Source organism: Aotus nancymaae, unplaced genomic scaffold (genome assembly GCF_030222135.1).
Source record: "Aotus nancymaae isolate 86718 unplaced genomic scaffold, 86718_ANA_hifiasm-v0.15.2.pri h1tg000030l, whole genome shotgun sequence".
Lineage (NCBI taxonomy): Eukaryota > Metazoa > Chordata > Mammalia > Primates > Aotidae > Aotus > Aotus nancymaae.
Genome location: NW_026988443.1, coordinates 29,151,862 through 29,168,144, shown reverse-complemented (window position 1 = coordinate 29,168,144; position 16,283 = coordinate 29,151,862). Strand labels below are relative to the sequence as shown.

General features: G+C 53.3%; 1 protein-coding gene across 1 annotated transcript in view; it reads left to right on the top strand.

Moving 5' to 3' along the window:
• Positions 1-15,699, top strand: part of FA2H (fatty acid 2-hydroxylase) — a 66,169-nt gene extending 50,470 nt beyond the window's left edge. The window contains exons 3-7 of the mRNA XM_064383310.1: positions 7-149; positions 962-1,068; positions 9,257-9,429; positions 11,831-12,083; positions 14,402-15,699. Of these exons, the coding sequence (XP_064239380.1) occupies positions 7-149; positions 962-1,068; positions 9,257-9,429; positions 11,831-12,083; positions 14,402-14,481 (756 nt within the window). The 3' untranslated portion in view covers positions 14,482-15,699. The remainder of the gene's footprint in view (positions 1-6; positions 150-961; positions 1,069-9,256; positions 9,430-11,830; positions 12,084-14,401) is intronic.
• Positions 15,700-16,283: the final 584 nt, after the last annotated feature.

The following is a 16,283-nucleotide window of genomic DNA, read 5'->3' as shown; positions in this document are numbered from 1 at the left end:
TTGCAGGACCTGGTGGACTGGCAAAAGCCCCTCCTGTGGCAGGTGGGCCACTTGGGGGAGAAGTACGATGAGTGGGTCCACCAGCCGGTGACCAGGCCCATCCGCCTCTTCCAGTCAGACCTCATTGAGGGCCTCTCTAAGACGGTCTGGTAAGCTCTTCCCTGAGCCTGTGGCAGGCTGCCCCTCACTTCTGATGGTGCCAATCAGATATGGAAAGGGAAGGGGCAGTTGGGTCCCTCCCCAGAGCCCGGGTCTATACTGTAAAGCTCTCAGGGAGGGAGGAACATGCCATGGGAATAATTCATCCCTATGCATGGCTTTGTCCACTAGGTGGGTCACAACCCAACATGTAGCTAGAAACTACATTGAATACGAGGAGTTTCTCGTGTCTGATGCACATGGGAACAATTTAGCCTGCAATTAGCTCCTCTGCCAGAAGAGGTCAGCGTCTGTCCAGTTGCATAGAGTCAGTAGCCCTGGGGAAACTTCTTTTCTGCCAATAACAACTCAGAGGCAGGAGGCAGATGGGCTTACAGCCTCCCTCTTCTTTTCTCTTCCCCATCCCCCATGCCAGTGTCCCTTTGACCCCATATGCTTTCTGCATGTGCTTTGGTGTCATCTTTTTCCCCCTGCGATAGAAAGCTAGACCCTGCCAGGTGTGGTGGCTTACACCTGTAATCCCAGTGCTTTGGGGGGCTGAGGCGGGTGGATCGCCTGAGGTCAGGAGTTCGAGACCAGCCTGACCAACATGGTGAAACACCATCTCTACTAAAAATACAAAATTAGCTGGATGTGGTGGCGCATACTTGAAATCCAGCTACTTGGGAGGCTGAGGCAGGAGAATCGCTTGAACCCAGGAGCCTGGGCGACCAGAGTGAAACTCCATCTCAAAAAAAAAAGAAAGCTGGACCCTGTCAACCCCTGTGCATGTATCTCTCTTACCCTGATGGCCCTCCTGCAGGTACAGTGTCCCCGTCATCTGGATGCCCCTGGTGCTGTACCTCAGCTGGTCCTACTACCGAACCTTTGCCCAGGGTAACGTCCGACTCTTCACGTCATTTACAACAGGTAACGCCAGATTCTTTCCTGACGATCCCCTGAGGCTCCTAGAGGGAGGAGACCTCAGTGCTTTCCCTGGCCCAGAGTTTCTGATAGCATAGAACCCCGAACAACATCACAAGCATTTTTTGGTGAAGCCTTTCTGTAGAAATAGTCTTCCAAAGAAGAATTTTGTCAGACTCCCACCTATCTCCCCAAATGGATACAAAACCCAGCAACACATCAGCAGAAACTAAATGGAACCATTTCATGAGGTGTCAGAGCAATAAAAAAGAGAGAGAGTGCACTTCTTACTGAGTTGCACACCAGAAAATGCACGATCTGGGATTCTTTGCTAAGAAACTAAATGAAATCACTTTATCAGGTCGCGCCGCTGAGAGCTGGACTTGGACTGGCCTATGAACAGAGCACAGAGTAGCAGAGAACTTGGGAGAGAAAGATCTGGGAGTGTCCTGGAGTGTGTCCAAGGCAAAGGCTCATGCTGCGGACCCCCAGGCTGGGAGTAACAGCCCACTAACCTCTATGGGACACTTGCCATGTGTGAGGCCACGTGCTCTCCTGGGACTGTCTCATTTGCCCCTCCCAGCAGCCCCATAGAAGGGTCCTGTTATTATCCCCTTTTAGAACTGAGGAAATGGAGCCTCAGAGATATCAAGTGAGCAGTTCAAGGTCATGTGGCTAGGCTGTGGATACCAGGTTCTAGTGAGGGGGGCAGAGGATGAAAAAAGGGGCTGGCATGGGGCAGTGTCAAAAGGGCCTATGAGACTCGGTCTTTCAGGATGACTGTGGGTTTAGGTACGGCCACTGGGGCAGCTAGCCCCGAAAGTGCCTTGCCTACCTTGGGCCTCCAGGTACATGCCACCTGTCCAGGTAGTCATTCTGTCTTGGCTCTGAGCTTCCTGAGCTGCCCTCACTCTGCGAGGAGCAGGTCTTTTCCCTGCATTCTGCAAGTCAAGTGCCTGAATGAGTGAGATGAGAGGGGCCATGGTCACGGCATCCGGAGCTTCATTCATCCACCTGACCCAGGATGGGTTGGGGGTGGGCAAGCTGCAGGAAGAACCCCCAAATCCAGCCCAGAGCTGCTCCCTGTCACCGAGGGTTACTGTGGGCATCCCTGGAGCCATGGTGGCCCTGTTCTGCCCAGCTTAGGCACAGCACAGGGCTTGTTGCTCAGAAGACCTGCTCGCTGAATCGCCCACTGTCCGCCCGGCGCTCCCCTAACAATCACAAACAGTGGCAGGGCCGCCAGGCTGGCAGCCGGAGGGGGAAGGGGACGCTGAAGCTTTGGCCCAGGTCCCTCTGCCGGATTCCTCCAGAGATGCCACTCAGTACCAGCTCCGGCCGGATGGGCAGACGGGGTGATGCTGGGGTGAGGGGGCGGGCAGAGGCTTGACCTATAGGAGAGGACTTTTCTGCACGGCAAGGAGTGTGATTTGAGGGCCCTGTCAGCCCCACGGCCTTGCCATAGAGCTAAAATGTGCCTGTCTTATAAAGATCCAGTATAGATGGTTAGTAAGCCTGTGACCATGATGCCAGCAATGGGGGCATGAGAGATACATCTCCACGTGCCTCCCTCAGCCCCCAGCTTTTCATGCAAGGCACAAGCCACAGGCAGAGAAAATAAGAGCCCACAAAGCAAGGCGAGGGGAGACTCGGCGGGGTCCCAGTGCAGCTGCTGGACAAAGGACACACTGGAATCAATACAGAAGAGTCAGGGTGCCAAGAAGCAGTGGAAGCTGAACGGAGACACCAGTTCAAGGCTGGCACTCCTAGATGAGCACATGAAAATGCTTTCAAAAGCTGGGGAGGTGGTGGGGGCACTGCATGCTCAGGATGGCTCCAGAGCAGCTCCTGAAAGCATGTTAGAGCGAGCAGCATCCTGGAGAGGAGGGGGAGGCAGGCCTCCGGTGGGGTAGTGTGTAGGGGCTCAGCAGAGACCAGGACCCAAGTCTGTGCCAGAGAGTGCTCCTGCGAGTCCAGTCCTTTCCCTACCAATAAGAGAGTTAAGGCTGAGCATGGTGGCTCACGCCTGGAATCCCAGCACTTTGGGAGGCCTAGGTGGGCAGATCACCTGAGGTCAGGAGTGCAAGAGCAGCCTGACTAACATGATGAAACCCCATCTCTACTAAAGATACAAAAATTAGCCAAATGTGGTGGCAGGCACCTGTAATCCCAGCTACTCAGGAGGCTGAAGCAGGAGAATCACTTGAACCCAGGAGGCAGAGGTTGTGGTGAGCCAAGATCGTGCCATTGCACTCCAGCCTGGGTAACAGAGTGAGACTCTGTCTCAAAAGAGAGAGAGAGAGAGAGCTAAGTGACAAGGGAAGGTGCCTCAGCTCCAGGCAGGGGACAACCGAGGGGCTGGGAAACCCCTCCCCACCCAGCTGGAGTCCCTGAAGAGCTCTGCAAAGAGAATGGAGAGAAGTTGGGAAATAGAACTGCTAGGTGGGACAGACACTCAGACCGTGACTCAGAAATTACCGTGGCCCCTTGTTAAACATCCGACTATAATGGCACAGTAGTATATATAATAGTAGTAGCATAGTAAGAAAATATAGGCCAGACTGGTGGCTCACGCCTGTAATCCCAGCACTTTTGGAGGCCGAGGCGGCTGGATCACTTGAGGTCAGGAGTTTGAGACCAGCCTGGCCAACATGGTGAAACCCAGTCTCTACTCAAAATACAAAAATTAACTGGGTGTGGTGGTACGTGCCTGTAATCCCAGCTCCTTGGGAGGCTGAGGCAGGAGAACCACTTCAACCCAGGAGGCAGAGGTTGCAGTGAGCCAAGATCATGCCACTGCACCCCAGCCTGGGTGACAGAGCAAGGTGGAAAAAAAAAAAGGAAATATAGTATTATTAATATTATTATATAATAGAACATATATACTCATCATATAATCAGATATTCTGTCACCTCCATCCTAACCACGGCCCTTCAAGATGGGGAAGGTATTTCCCTGAAAAAACTCCCTAGGTGGTGCCGAGCCAGGATTTGAACCTAGGTCTGCAAATCCAGTGCCTGTGCTCGCTGCACTTCACCGGAGTGACCTGAAGGACCCCAGAGGTATCAGGGCTTCCCACCAACCAGGGTCTCTCACCAACCAGACCAGCCCAGCTAAGACCCAACGGCCCCTTGCAGTCAAAGCCGGCAAAGCTGTTAGGCAAGTGTCGCGTACCACATGTGAACACAGCAGGCCCTGCTGATGAGAGATGTCAGACTTGCCTAAAACCTGGCTTGAGAGAAAGGGCCTTTCAAAGTGGAACCTTGGCTGCATCAGATTTTAGTTCCCAGGTGAACTGTGAAACATGTTTTCATGGCATGGAGATTTGTTTGGAACTGAGTGTCCAAATAGGACTTGACCTGGAATCTGGTCCAAAGAGCTGGGAGGTCACCTCTGCCTTCCTCAACTATCTCCCTTCCTCAGTGGTCACTGGGGCCATCTGTCCTGGGCCCATGGTGGGCTCGGGCCCCTCGGATATATTTCCTTAACTGCAACTGGAGACGCCTCCGCCAGGCCTGGTTCTAATCAAATCTCATCCATGCGCAGCCCTGCACAGAGGCTTTATTTTACCTGTCACTCTCACCGCAAGTCCCTGAGAACCTGCCGTGTGAAGCATCGGAGATAGAAAAGGAAAGGCCCCAACACTGCCCATGAAAAACTAGTAATCGAGTAGGGGGCAAATGAGCGAGACCGCAGGCACAGCATGGTGTGATGGGGTGATGTGTGGGGGCAGAGGAGGGCTGCGAACGGAGCCGGTGCCAGTGAAGGGCATCTGCACAGGCTTCCCGGGAGCTGAGTCTCCAAGGATAAGGATGGCAGGGAGGGAATTCTGGGGAAGGACACACCAGCTAAATTGTGGAGCTGAGGGAAGAGAAGGTGGCACATCCAAGGAGACCACATGTGTTTGACTCGGCCCCAGGACCAGGTGACGGAGAGGGCAGGCAGGGATGTGGCTTGCAGGGCCAGGTCTCAGAGGACCCTGAGTGTGGTGCAGTGGGGTTAGGACTTTGCCTGAAGGTTGTGGGGCACCGTGGAGGGGTCTGAAGGCCTGTGGAGGTCGTGAGTTAAGGGGAGACTGACAGGTGTCGTTGGGGCACGAGGTGATAATGCGACAGGATCAAGAGCAGTGACCCACCCAAGATCTATGGAAATCTTTTTTCTTTTTTTTTTGAGACAGAGTCTTGCTCTGTCACCTAGGCTGGAGTGCAGTGGCGCAATCTCAGCTCACTGCAACCTTTGCCTTCCCGGTTCAAGCTATTCTTCTACCTCAGCCTCCCGAGTAGCTGGAACTACAGGCACCCACCACCACACCCAGCTAATTTTTGTATTTTTTGTAGAGACCGGGTTTCACCGTGTTGACCAGGCTGGTCTCAAACTCCTGACCTTGTGATCCACCCACCTCAGCTTCCCAAAGTGCTGAGATTACAGGCATGAGCCACCACACCTGGCCCTATGTAAATCTTTCTTATTGCAATGAGAGTCTCTAAAATTAAATATGATCTTTAGCATGTTCACAGGGTGGTTCAGCCACCACTCTGTCTGGCTCTAAAACATTTTCATCATCCCAAAGAAAATCCTGGACAATCGCTACCCACTTCCCCTCCTTCCAGCCCCTGGCAACCACTGATCCGCCCTCTGTGTCCATAAATTCACCTATTCTGGACATTTCATAGAAATGAAATCATATGCTTCATGGCCTTTGGTGTCTGCCTTCTTTGACTTTGCCGGGAGATCTTAAGGAGGTGGCGCTGATGGGGCTTGGGGACCGGTTGGATGTGGGGGAGAGAGGTCACTTGAACCTAACTCCTTTGGTAATGAGTGGATGTCGGTAACCCCAGCCCCCAAAGAAGGAAACCCAAGAGGAGGCGGGCAGGAAGAAGGAGGAAGACGGTTGGCCTCATTTGAGAGGTGTTCAAGGCAGGGGCTGTGGACAACCACTGTCCAGTAGGAAGCGGCCACCCCAGGTGGAGCTGGTGTGGAGCATTGGTCATCAGCACGTGGGAGAGGAAGAGATTGAGCTGAGAGGCAAAGGGTCCAGGCTTGGACCCTGGGGACAGAGGCAGAGTTTCCAAGATGGAGCCTGAGCAGGGAGATCCAGGGAGAGGAGAAAATCCAAGTATGGCGGCAGCAGAAGGTGGAGCTGTGGATTCCAATCTTATTGCTCTCAGATATTTTGAGAATTCGAGAAACCAGGGACATGCTACGGAGAAAAAAGGCCCATAGATGTGCAATTCCATATATCAGCAAGTTCACAGACACTCTGCAGTCCTACTTAGGACCCTCAAATATTCATAAGCCTCGGGATAAGAGCCTAGACGGCTGCAGATTAAGGAAGAGGGTGGCGCTGATGGCATATGCCACAGCCAGGTCGGAGGTAGACTAAAAAATTGCCTAGATTTGGCAAGAAAGACATCATGAATAGCCTTTGAAGTTCTGATGGTTTAAGGAAGAAGACAGACTTTTTTTTTTTTTTTTGAGACAGAGTCTCACTCTGTCGCCCAGGCTGGAGTGCAATGGCACTATCTCGGCTCACTGCAATCTCTACCTTCTGGGTTCAAGTGACTCTCCTGCCTCAGCCTCCTGAGTAGCTGGGATTACAGGTGCACACCACCGCCCGGCTAGTTTTTGTATTTTTAGCAGAGATGGAGTTTCACCATGTTAGTCAGGCTAGTCTTGAACTCCTGACCTCGTGATCTGCCCACCTTGGCCCCCCAAAGTGCTGGGATTACAGGCGTGAGCCACCACACCCGGCCAGGAGACAGATTTTAAGAACTTGACAAGCCAATGGAAAGTGACAAAGTGGAGCCATGAGTCCAACCTCACTTTTTTTCTTGTTTTCTTTTTAGCTTTTTGAGACAGGAGGGTCTTGCTCTGTCATCCAGGCTGGAGTGCAGTGGTGCAATCACAGATCACTGCAGGCTTCAACTACTGGGCTCAAGTGATCCCCCTGCCTCAGCCTCCTGAGTAGCTGGGACTACAGGCAAGGGCCACCACTCCCTGCTAACTTTTTTACTTTTTGATGAGGTGGGAACTCACTGTGTTGCCCAGGCTGGCCTCCAACTCCTGGGCTCAAGCGATCCTCCCACTTCAGCCTCCCAAAGTGCTGGGATTACAGGTGTAAGCCACCACATTCAGCCTAGCCTAGCTTTTTAGGAATCTTGATGATGAAGAAGCTGAGTCCATGATGGGAAAGTCTTGCTTGCCTACCTCAGAAAGATGAGCAGAAGAGCCAGGAGAGAAGGAGAGACTGAAGGAGGCCAGAGGAATCCCTTGGGAGGGAGGGTGGGAGGAGGCAGCTGAGGGTTTGCACTGCCAAGCAGGGGGAGCCTGGCAAGTCATGGACTTTGTCCACATCCTCACACATGCAGGCAATGCCAGGGCTTCCCTTGTAAGGCTGTGGTGAGATGAAATAGGAAGTCATCCTTGGAAAGCCCTTGGGCGGCACCTGGCACACAGGAATCGGTCAGGATACATGTGCTGTTACTGTTTCTCTGATCATCCAGCACCCGCGTGCCGGTGCACACCTCTTCCCTGAGAAGCAAGGATGCCCCAGGGTACCGGCAGGATCTGTTGTCCTTGGAAGTTGGGGGGAGTATGTGGAGGGGATAGCTTCCCCGCAACCCCAGGGCCTCTCTTCTCTGTGAAGGAGGAGGCTGGGTGGAAGGAGAGGAGGTGAAGGGGAGCAGGGAAGGTCTAAGGGCAGGGAGGAGGGAGCTGAGCCTGAAGATGCTCAGGGATCACCCATCGGGCTGTGTCTAGGGTCTTGTAAAGGTCAAAGGTGCTAGACCCACTGTGTGACTCTCCATGCTCAGCAGCTTGGGGATTGGGTGTAGAGGCAGATCCCCACGATGACCCAGGGGGAGGGTTCATGGGTGCAGGTGAGGGAGATGGAGTACGGGTTAAAAGAGAATGGCTAGGCCGGGCACAGTGGCTCATGCCTGCAATCCCAGCACTTTGGAAGGCCAGCCTCACTTGAGGTCAGGAGTTCAAGACCAGCCTGGGCATCATGGTGAAACCCCATCTCTACTAAAAATATAAAAATTAGCCAGGCATGGTGGTGGGCACCTGTAGTCCCAGCTACTCAGGAGGCTGAGGCAGGAGAATCATTTGAACCCAGGAGGTGGAGGTTGCAGTGAGCCGAGATCACGTGTCATGCACTCCAGTCTAGGCAACAAAGCGAGATTGTCTCAAAAAAAAAAAAAAAATGGATGAGGATGAATATGGAGAAAACAGGAGCGAGAGCTGAAATCTCCACGAGGTCAAAGAATGAATGAAGTGGAGGGAAGAACTGAAAGCCACAAGGACTGCAGGCTGTCTCCGGAGGGGTGGGCAGTGGGAAGCTTGCGCTTGCAGATGGCGCCCTCTCCAGTCTTCCCTCCCCACCCAGGCCGATCGTCTTCAGCGTTTTCACATATTCCTCCTGAGCTATGACTTCAGGTCTCATCTGCTGAGATCTCAGTGCTTGTTTTCTCCTGTCCTTCCTGCCCCACAGTCCCTGGTGGTTCACACTTTCCATCATTAACACCCTGGAGGCCGGGCGCAGTGGCTCACATCTGTAATCGCAGCACTTTGGGAGGCCAAGGCGAGAGAATTGCTCGAGTCCAGGAGTTTGAGACCAGCCTGGGCAACACAGCAAGATCTCATCTCTACAAAAAAAAAAATTAAAAATTAGCTGGGTGTGGTGGCGTGTGCCCGTGGTCCCAGCTACTTGAGAGGCTGAGGTGAAAGGATCACTTGAGCCCAGGATGGGGAGGCTGCAGTGAGCTGTAATCACACCTCTGCACTCCATCACTCCAGTCTTCCAACCTGGGCGACAGAGAGATACCTTGTCTCAAAATAATAACAATGTCCTGGCTCAGGAGTGTCACCTTCTCTTCTCCAATGTCCTTGGGGCAAGGTCACCCTTGCAGGTAAAGGTCCAGCGCCGACCATAGCCACTCCTCCCACAGCCTCTGTAAGGAGGCCTCCAGCCAGTGGCCCATCACTCCCGTAAATGAGCCCCAAGACCTAGTCCAGAGCCCCGCAGCCTCCTTCCCATTTTGATCCAAGGGCCCCAGCAGTGTGGCCTGGCCCTGTAGCTGTGGGACAGAGGGCAGCAGCTCCCAAGCTGATCAGAGCGGCAAGGCGTGGACGCCTGGAGCTACCCGGCTGCTGTACACCAGTCCTCACCTCGCTCTCCCTGCCACCCTGCAGAGCATGCGGTGGCGGTGCCCAAGTCCATGTTCCCTGGGATCTTCATGCTGGGGATCTTCCTCTGGAGCCTCATGGAGTACTTCATCCACCGCTTCCTGTTCCACATGAAGCCCCCCAGCGACAGCTATTACCTCATCATGCTGCACTTCGTCATGCACGGCCAGCACCACAAGGTGAGCAGGGCGGGGTCCCAGCCTGGACCCAGCAAGTGCAGCCCAAACCAGCTTGTCCGGCAGCCGGAACGAGCTTCAGGCGCTGCGGAGCCTCCTGGGAGTCTGGCTGTGGGTTGGGAGTGACAAAACGTTTGACGTGAATCACAGGGGCAACTGGGTCAGGCATCCGAACCTGAGCCAGGCAGGCACAGAGTGGATGTGCAGCGTGATGCTGACACCCAGCCCTCTACACCCCTGTTTATCCATCACCTTTAATCCTTAAAACAACTCATTCATTCATTCATTCATTCAGCAAATGCCCATTGAGTTCCTTCCGTGTGTGAAACACTGATCTAGACATCATTGAACAAAACAACAAAAATCCTTGCCCTCCTGGAGCTTCTCCTGAAAACGGTGCCAGGATTCTCCCTGTTCCACAGAGCAGGAGACTGAGGCCTTGGGGAGCTAAGGAGCTTGCCCCACGTCATACTTGGTGCAGCCAGGATGTCCTGCCCCATTCTAGGGATTCCAGAGTCTGCGCTCTCAGTCACCCTTTCCCCTGAGGCCCTTCAAGGACTCCACAACAGTCCCAGAAGCTGGCCCTAGAAGATAGGTCTGCCCAAGGGAAGCTGCCTCCCCTATGCCCCCCACGACCTCTCTGACCCTGCACTGTGCTGTTGCCCAGCTGGTCTCTACACTCTGTTCTCTGCTGGCTGTAAGTCAGAAAAAATGTGGCAGATATGATGCTTTCAGGACACCAGTTTAGACCCTCATGCTGCTCATGCTGAACGTGGGTTTCACGTCAGTTTCCCAGCAGCAACTTAATCTAGTTCATCTCAATGAGCCGATTCAGGGTTTAATCGACCACCTAGGAGAGTTCTCAGGTTGGTTGGGCATCGCCCTCCCAGCTCTCCCCAGAGTTGATCTGCATCCTTGGGGGCTTTCCTAGGGGCCAGTATCAGGGTGGGTGCCCAGTCCTGGGCCAACCCGTCCCTCAGGTATGCTCTCAGAGGCAGCGCAACCCAGGCCTGGTCTGTGTCCTCCAGCTTCACCTGGCCTCTGCTCTCCAGAGCTCGCTGCATGTGCTGCTGCTGCTGCATTCCTTCCCCATTTGTGAAGCCTTTTCAGGTCCTCTGCCCCGTCAGCTATCTTTCCTATCCGCAGGGGACACAAGAACCTTCTGGGGACCTGATCAGGCCGTTCTGGGGCCCCAGGGGCTATCCCAGGCTCCCTCTTCTGGGACATTTCCACCCCAGTCTGTTCAGTCCCCTGCTGCCACACCACGAGGACCCGAGGAGCTTGTGTGGCCTGTAGCCACGTGGGCTCCAATCAGGAACATGTTCTCAGATCTCCAAACCTATCCATCCCAGGATCCTGATCCAGCTGTGACCTGGAGCTGGCCCACACCAGCTCACAAGAGCACCTGGCCCATCCTTTCCTGTTTCTGCCCCAGTGACACCACCTCAGCCCTTGAAAGCGCCAGGGCAGGAGTTTTTACACCGAAGGAATTAGCAAACCTACCAACCAGGGCTCTCCCTCCCTTCCTTTATTTCTCCCTCCGTCCTTCCCTCCCTCCTTCCCTGGCTCCCTCCCTTCCTCCTTTTTCCGAGAGCTGGTTTTCCAGCACGCCACTGTCCTGTTGATCCTGGTCTGAAGGGAGGGAGGCCACAGCAGCATCTCACTGTGTCACTGTCACCTGCTTTCTCGATCTCTCCTTCTCCAGCCCAGAGAGGCTGCAGGATTCTGTTTTCAGAATCCTCACCAAGCCGTAGCTAAGATCTCACCTCCATTCCAGGCCCTCGGCTTCTGAAGCTCAAGGGTCTCGGTGAAGCAGTGTTCTCTGGTTCACTGTGACGACACCCCCTTGGACCAAAGAAGGCCTCCTGTTTGGACATGGGGGCGGGGAGGACCCCTCTAGTGACACTTCAGGGTCATCCCACCGCAGAGGCTGCATTAGCCTCAGCCACCCAGTGCCTTGTTCTCCCAGACATCAGGCCACAGTCTAGGTGCCCTGTCTCTAGAATGCCCGTCTAGCCAGAGGCATGGTATTTAGGGATGGGACACCTGTCCAACACCTGATGAATTCCAAAGTCACAGTGGCCTCTAGAGCATGAGATGGGCTCTGAGCCACCAGCACACCCTGCCTGTCTGCGTCACACCATCCCCCTCCCATGTTCCTCTGCAATCTGCCAGGTCCGTTCCTGGCTCGCAAATGGGGAGTAAGACAGTCTTTCCAGAGCTTCCAGACATGCTGGCCTGCCCTCTCCGAAGCCACCAAAGGTGCCAAGCCTACCCAGTGGAATGTCTGGGCCACCCCGCCCCTGTCCTCTGCAGGGAGCAGCCCAGGCTTGGCCAGCTGTGGCTACATACAGGTCCTGGGGTCCCCGGCTGCCTCCTGATGCCCGAGCCTCTCCATCTGCAGGCACCCTTTGATGGCTCCCGCCTGGTCTTCCCTCCTGTGCCAGCCTCCCTGGCGATCGGTGTCTTCTACGTGTGCCTGCAGCTCATCCTGCCTGAGGCGGTGGGGGGCACTGTGTTTGCAGGGGGCCTCCTGGGCTACGTCCTCTACGACATGACCCATTACTACCTGCACTTCGGCTCGCCGCCCAAGGGCTCCTACCTGTACAACCTGAAGGCCCACCACGTCAAGCACCACTTTGCACATCAGATGTCAGGTGAGGACGGGCCTGGGCCTCCCAGCCCCCTTTGTGTGTTCATTGATTTATTTGCCAACTACTGTCGAGCTCCTGTGAACAGCCAGGCACTGTCACGTGTCCTGGGCATATACAGAGGACTCCTTCTACCCTCCCCCCCGGGCAGAAATCCATAAATGGCAAAGATTTCAAACTGTGATAAATGCCATGAAGAAAATAAAGCAGCCAGGCACGGTGGCTCATGCCTATAATCCCAGCACTTTGGGAGGCCAAGTTGGGTGGATCACCTGAGGTCAGGAGTTCGAGACCAGCCTGACCAACATGGAGAAACCCCATCTCTGCTAAAAAACAAACAAACAAACAAAAAAACAAATTAGCCAGGCATGGTGGCACACACCTGTAATCCCAGCTACTTGGGAGGCTGAGACAGGAGAATCACTTGAACCAGGAGGCAGAGGTTGCAGTGAGCCAAGATCGCGCCATTGCACTCTAGCCTGGGCAACCAGAGCGAAACTCCATCTCAAAACAAAAAAGAAAGAAATGTTATGTGGGCAGCATAAGTGATTTTAAATTTTCTAGTGGCCACACTAAGACATGAAAACAAACAGATGAAAAGAATTTTAATAACGTATTTACTTAACCCAGTATAAGCAAATTATTATTTCAACATGTAATCAACATTAAACAATCATTACTGACTGGCGCAGTGGCTCAGGTCTAGGCCTATAATCCCAGCACTATAGGAGGCTGAGGCCGGGGACCGCTTGAAGCCAGGAGTTCCAGACCAGTCTGAGAAACATAGCAAGACCTTGTCTCTACGAAAACAAGTTTTAATTATCTGGCCGTGGTGATGTGCACCTGTAATCTCAGTGACCTGAAAGGCTGAGGCAAGAGGATCGTTTGAGCCCAGGAGTTTGAAGCAGCAGTGAGCTATGATCATGCCATTGCACCCCAGCCTGGGTGAGAGTGAGACCCTTTTTGTAAAGTCTCTTAAGAAAAAAAAAATCATTAGCAACTTTTATACTAAGTCTTTGAAATCTAAGGTGTATTTTGTGCTTACAGCACATCTCGATTCAGATACTAAGGTTTCATTGGAAATACTAGATCCATATCTAGATTTTTTTTTTTTTTTTTTTGAGATGGAGTCTCGCTCTGTCGCCAGACTGGAGTGCAGTGGCACAATCTCAGCTCACTGCAACCTCTGCCTCCTGAGTTCAAATGATTCTCCTACCTCAGCCTCTCAAGTAGCTGAGACTACACGCGCACGCCACCATGCCCTGCTAATTTTTGTATTTTTAGTAGAGACGGTGTTTCACTATGTTGACCAGGATAGTCTGGATCTCTTGACCTCATGATCCGCCCTCCTTCCCTCCCAAACTGCTGGGATTACGGTTATGAGCCACCGCGCCTGGCCTCTATCTAGATTTTATAAAATTTGCAAATAATAGTTCACATAGGTAAGTTGCTCCAAACATGCTTAAAAATTTTCCAGTAATGCACTTTGGGAGGCCAAGGTGGGCAGATCACCTGAGGTCAGGAGTTCAAGACCAGCCTGACCACCGTGGTGAAACCCCATCTCTACTAAAAATACAAAAATTAGCCAGGTGTGGTGATGCGTACCTGTAATCCCAGCTACTCGGGAGGCTGAGGCAAGAGAATCACTTGAACCCAGGAAGCAGAGGTTGCAGTGAGCCGAGATCGTGCCACTGCACTCCAGCCTGGGCAACAAGAGTGAAACTCTGTCTTAAAAAAAAAGTTTCCAGCAACTGAATCGAGCATCAGTTTTTACATTGACATGTTAATTCATCAGAATTAAATGAAGTCAGAAATTCAGTTTCTCTGGAGCTCTAGCCACATTTCCAGTGCTCAGTAGCCACATGTGGCTAGGGGCTAGTTGGACAGCAAAGAGCTTAAATGGTCCAGGAAAGTGTCACTGCAGAGGTACCATTAGAGCTGAGACCCTAATGAAGAGAAGCCAGCATCTGGCGTCCCAGGAGCGATTGGTGCAAAGCCCTGAGACAGGAATGAACTTGGCCCCCAAGGAAGAGGAAGAAGATGGAGTCGGGGGTGGGAGGGGGCCGGGTATTCTAGAAACACAGGCCAGATAAGGAATTGGGGTTTATTCCCGCTTCATGCTGGGGACAATAAAAAACACAAGTTCCCCACCCTTGACTTGTGCTAGGATGGCCCTGGGAGTTGGGAAGGCCAAGGGGACAGATACTGACATTGTCTTCACCTGGTAACCCTGCCCTGGCACCCCTGCCCTGGCACCCTGCCCAAGCCAGTATACACCTGCTCCTTCAATGCCTCATCTTCTCACCGTTTGTCGCCCTCTCTAGGATTCGGCATCAGCACTAAATTGTGGGATTACTGTTTCCACACCCTCACTCCAGAGAAACCCCACCTGAAGACGCAGTGACAACTCCCACCTGCTCCGTCCTGCCCTCAGCCCGACCCGGGCCCCTTCCCAACCCCCACCCGCCATCCAGACCCCACCAAGACAGTTGGCTTGGCCAGGCAGGATAGGCTCTGTCCAGGGCGGAAGGTGCTGAGGGCACCCTGAGGCAGGACCGCCCTCCTGACCCCTCATAGGAGGGTCACATCCACTTGGTGGCCAGGTGGCCCTTGGTGACCCGCTTCTTCCTGGAGTGTCCCTGCCTGGAGCTCACCCCACAGGACCACTTCAGGACCTGGCCACAGGTAGCTGAAAGGGGAAATGAAGAACACTGACCCCCGCAGCCACCTGTGTCACCCGTGTGCCTTAGCATCGTGGGCTGCCTGGGAGTGGCCTGCATGGTGCAGCTCTGTGTTCACAGTCAGGGGTGGGTCTGTGATACCTGTGCTCCCTGTCCTCCCTGCTGTCTTTTCTGGGGGTGGCCTTGGTGGCTCTGAGGTGGACGAAGAGTTCTCGAAAGAAGAGACAGCATGATGCCTCCCACAGTCCACCCCAGATCCTGGGCAGCCCCTCTGGCCCTGCCAGCTGCCTGTGCCATTGGGCCCAGGGTGGCTGAAGGAGTCCCAGCACCTTTCTTTAGGACCTGGCAGCTTCTCTAGCCATCCCTTCCCTGCCTCCGGAATCACAGCCCTTCTCGCCAAGAGAGGCTGAGGAGGCTGTTCCACCGCTGGCCGCCCCACCCCGTCCCCGCCATTCTTCGCCTCCACCTGGCACGGGTGTCAGCCCCCCACAGAAGGAGCCTCCTCTCACCTCTCCCTGCCCCCACCCTCTGCATATGAGGCTCCTGCCCCTTCTTTTTCATAACCAAAACCCGCACTGCTCCCAGAACGGTCTTATTTATGAACCAGATACATGTTCTTAGTCTGGTTCCAGACCAAGGAGCTGGTCAGGCAGCCCTTTCTAATCCTACGTGTTGAGCTTAGGTAAAACACATTGTTTCCTCCTGTTTTTGGTTCCTTTCTTACCCACAAACCATTACTACTTGAAATGAAAAAAAAAAAAAAAAGCCCGCCAAGTGTAAAGGCTGAAGAGAAACAGTTTGACAGACCTCGGGATTCGTACTGTTCACTGTGGAGCTATTTAAAGATTTCAGAAAAAATACACACAACTACGGTTGTGAAATAAAAACTTAAATTGTATATTTTGAAAAATAAAACATCGAAAAGAAACCAAGAAAATGAATTGCACATCAGACTCCCTCGTGGTTGGGAAGGGGCAGTGGTGTGGGGAAGGGTGGAGATGGGGGTCAGTCCCCAGGGAGGGGGATTTTAGCCCTGAGCGGGATGGGTAGAATTGCTGGGGCCTGGTGATGATTAAAAGCTGACTGACTCTCAGCTGGGCGCGATGGCTCATGCCTGTAATCCCAACACTTTGGGAGGCTGAGGTGGGAGGATCACTTGAGACCAGGTGTACAAGACAAACCTGGCCAACAGAGTAAAACCCCATCTCTAAAAAAGAAAGAAAGAAAGAGAAAGGAAGGAAGGAAAGAGAAAGGGAAGGGAAGAAAGGAAAGGAGAAAAGGAAAAGAAAAGGGAAGGGGAAAGAGAGGGGAAGGGGAAGAGAAAAGAAAGGAAAGGAAGGAGCTGACTGAGTCTTATTCTCTCACTCGGCTTCATTCTGTTTCTAAATTCTCTGCAGACAGCAGCGCCTCTTATTGCCAGCACCTGGGAGTGTTAGGCCCACAAACCGCTTTGATTGGCCACTGGGGAGGGATCTCTTCTGGAATTTATCCAACCCCAACTGAGCTTCCAGCGGACTTTCCTAAA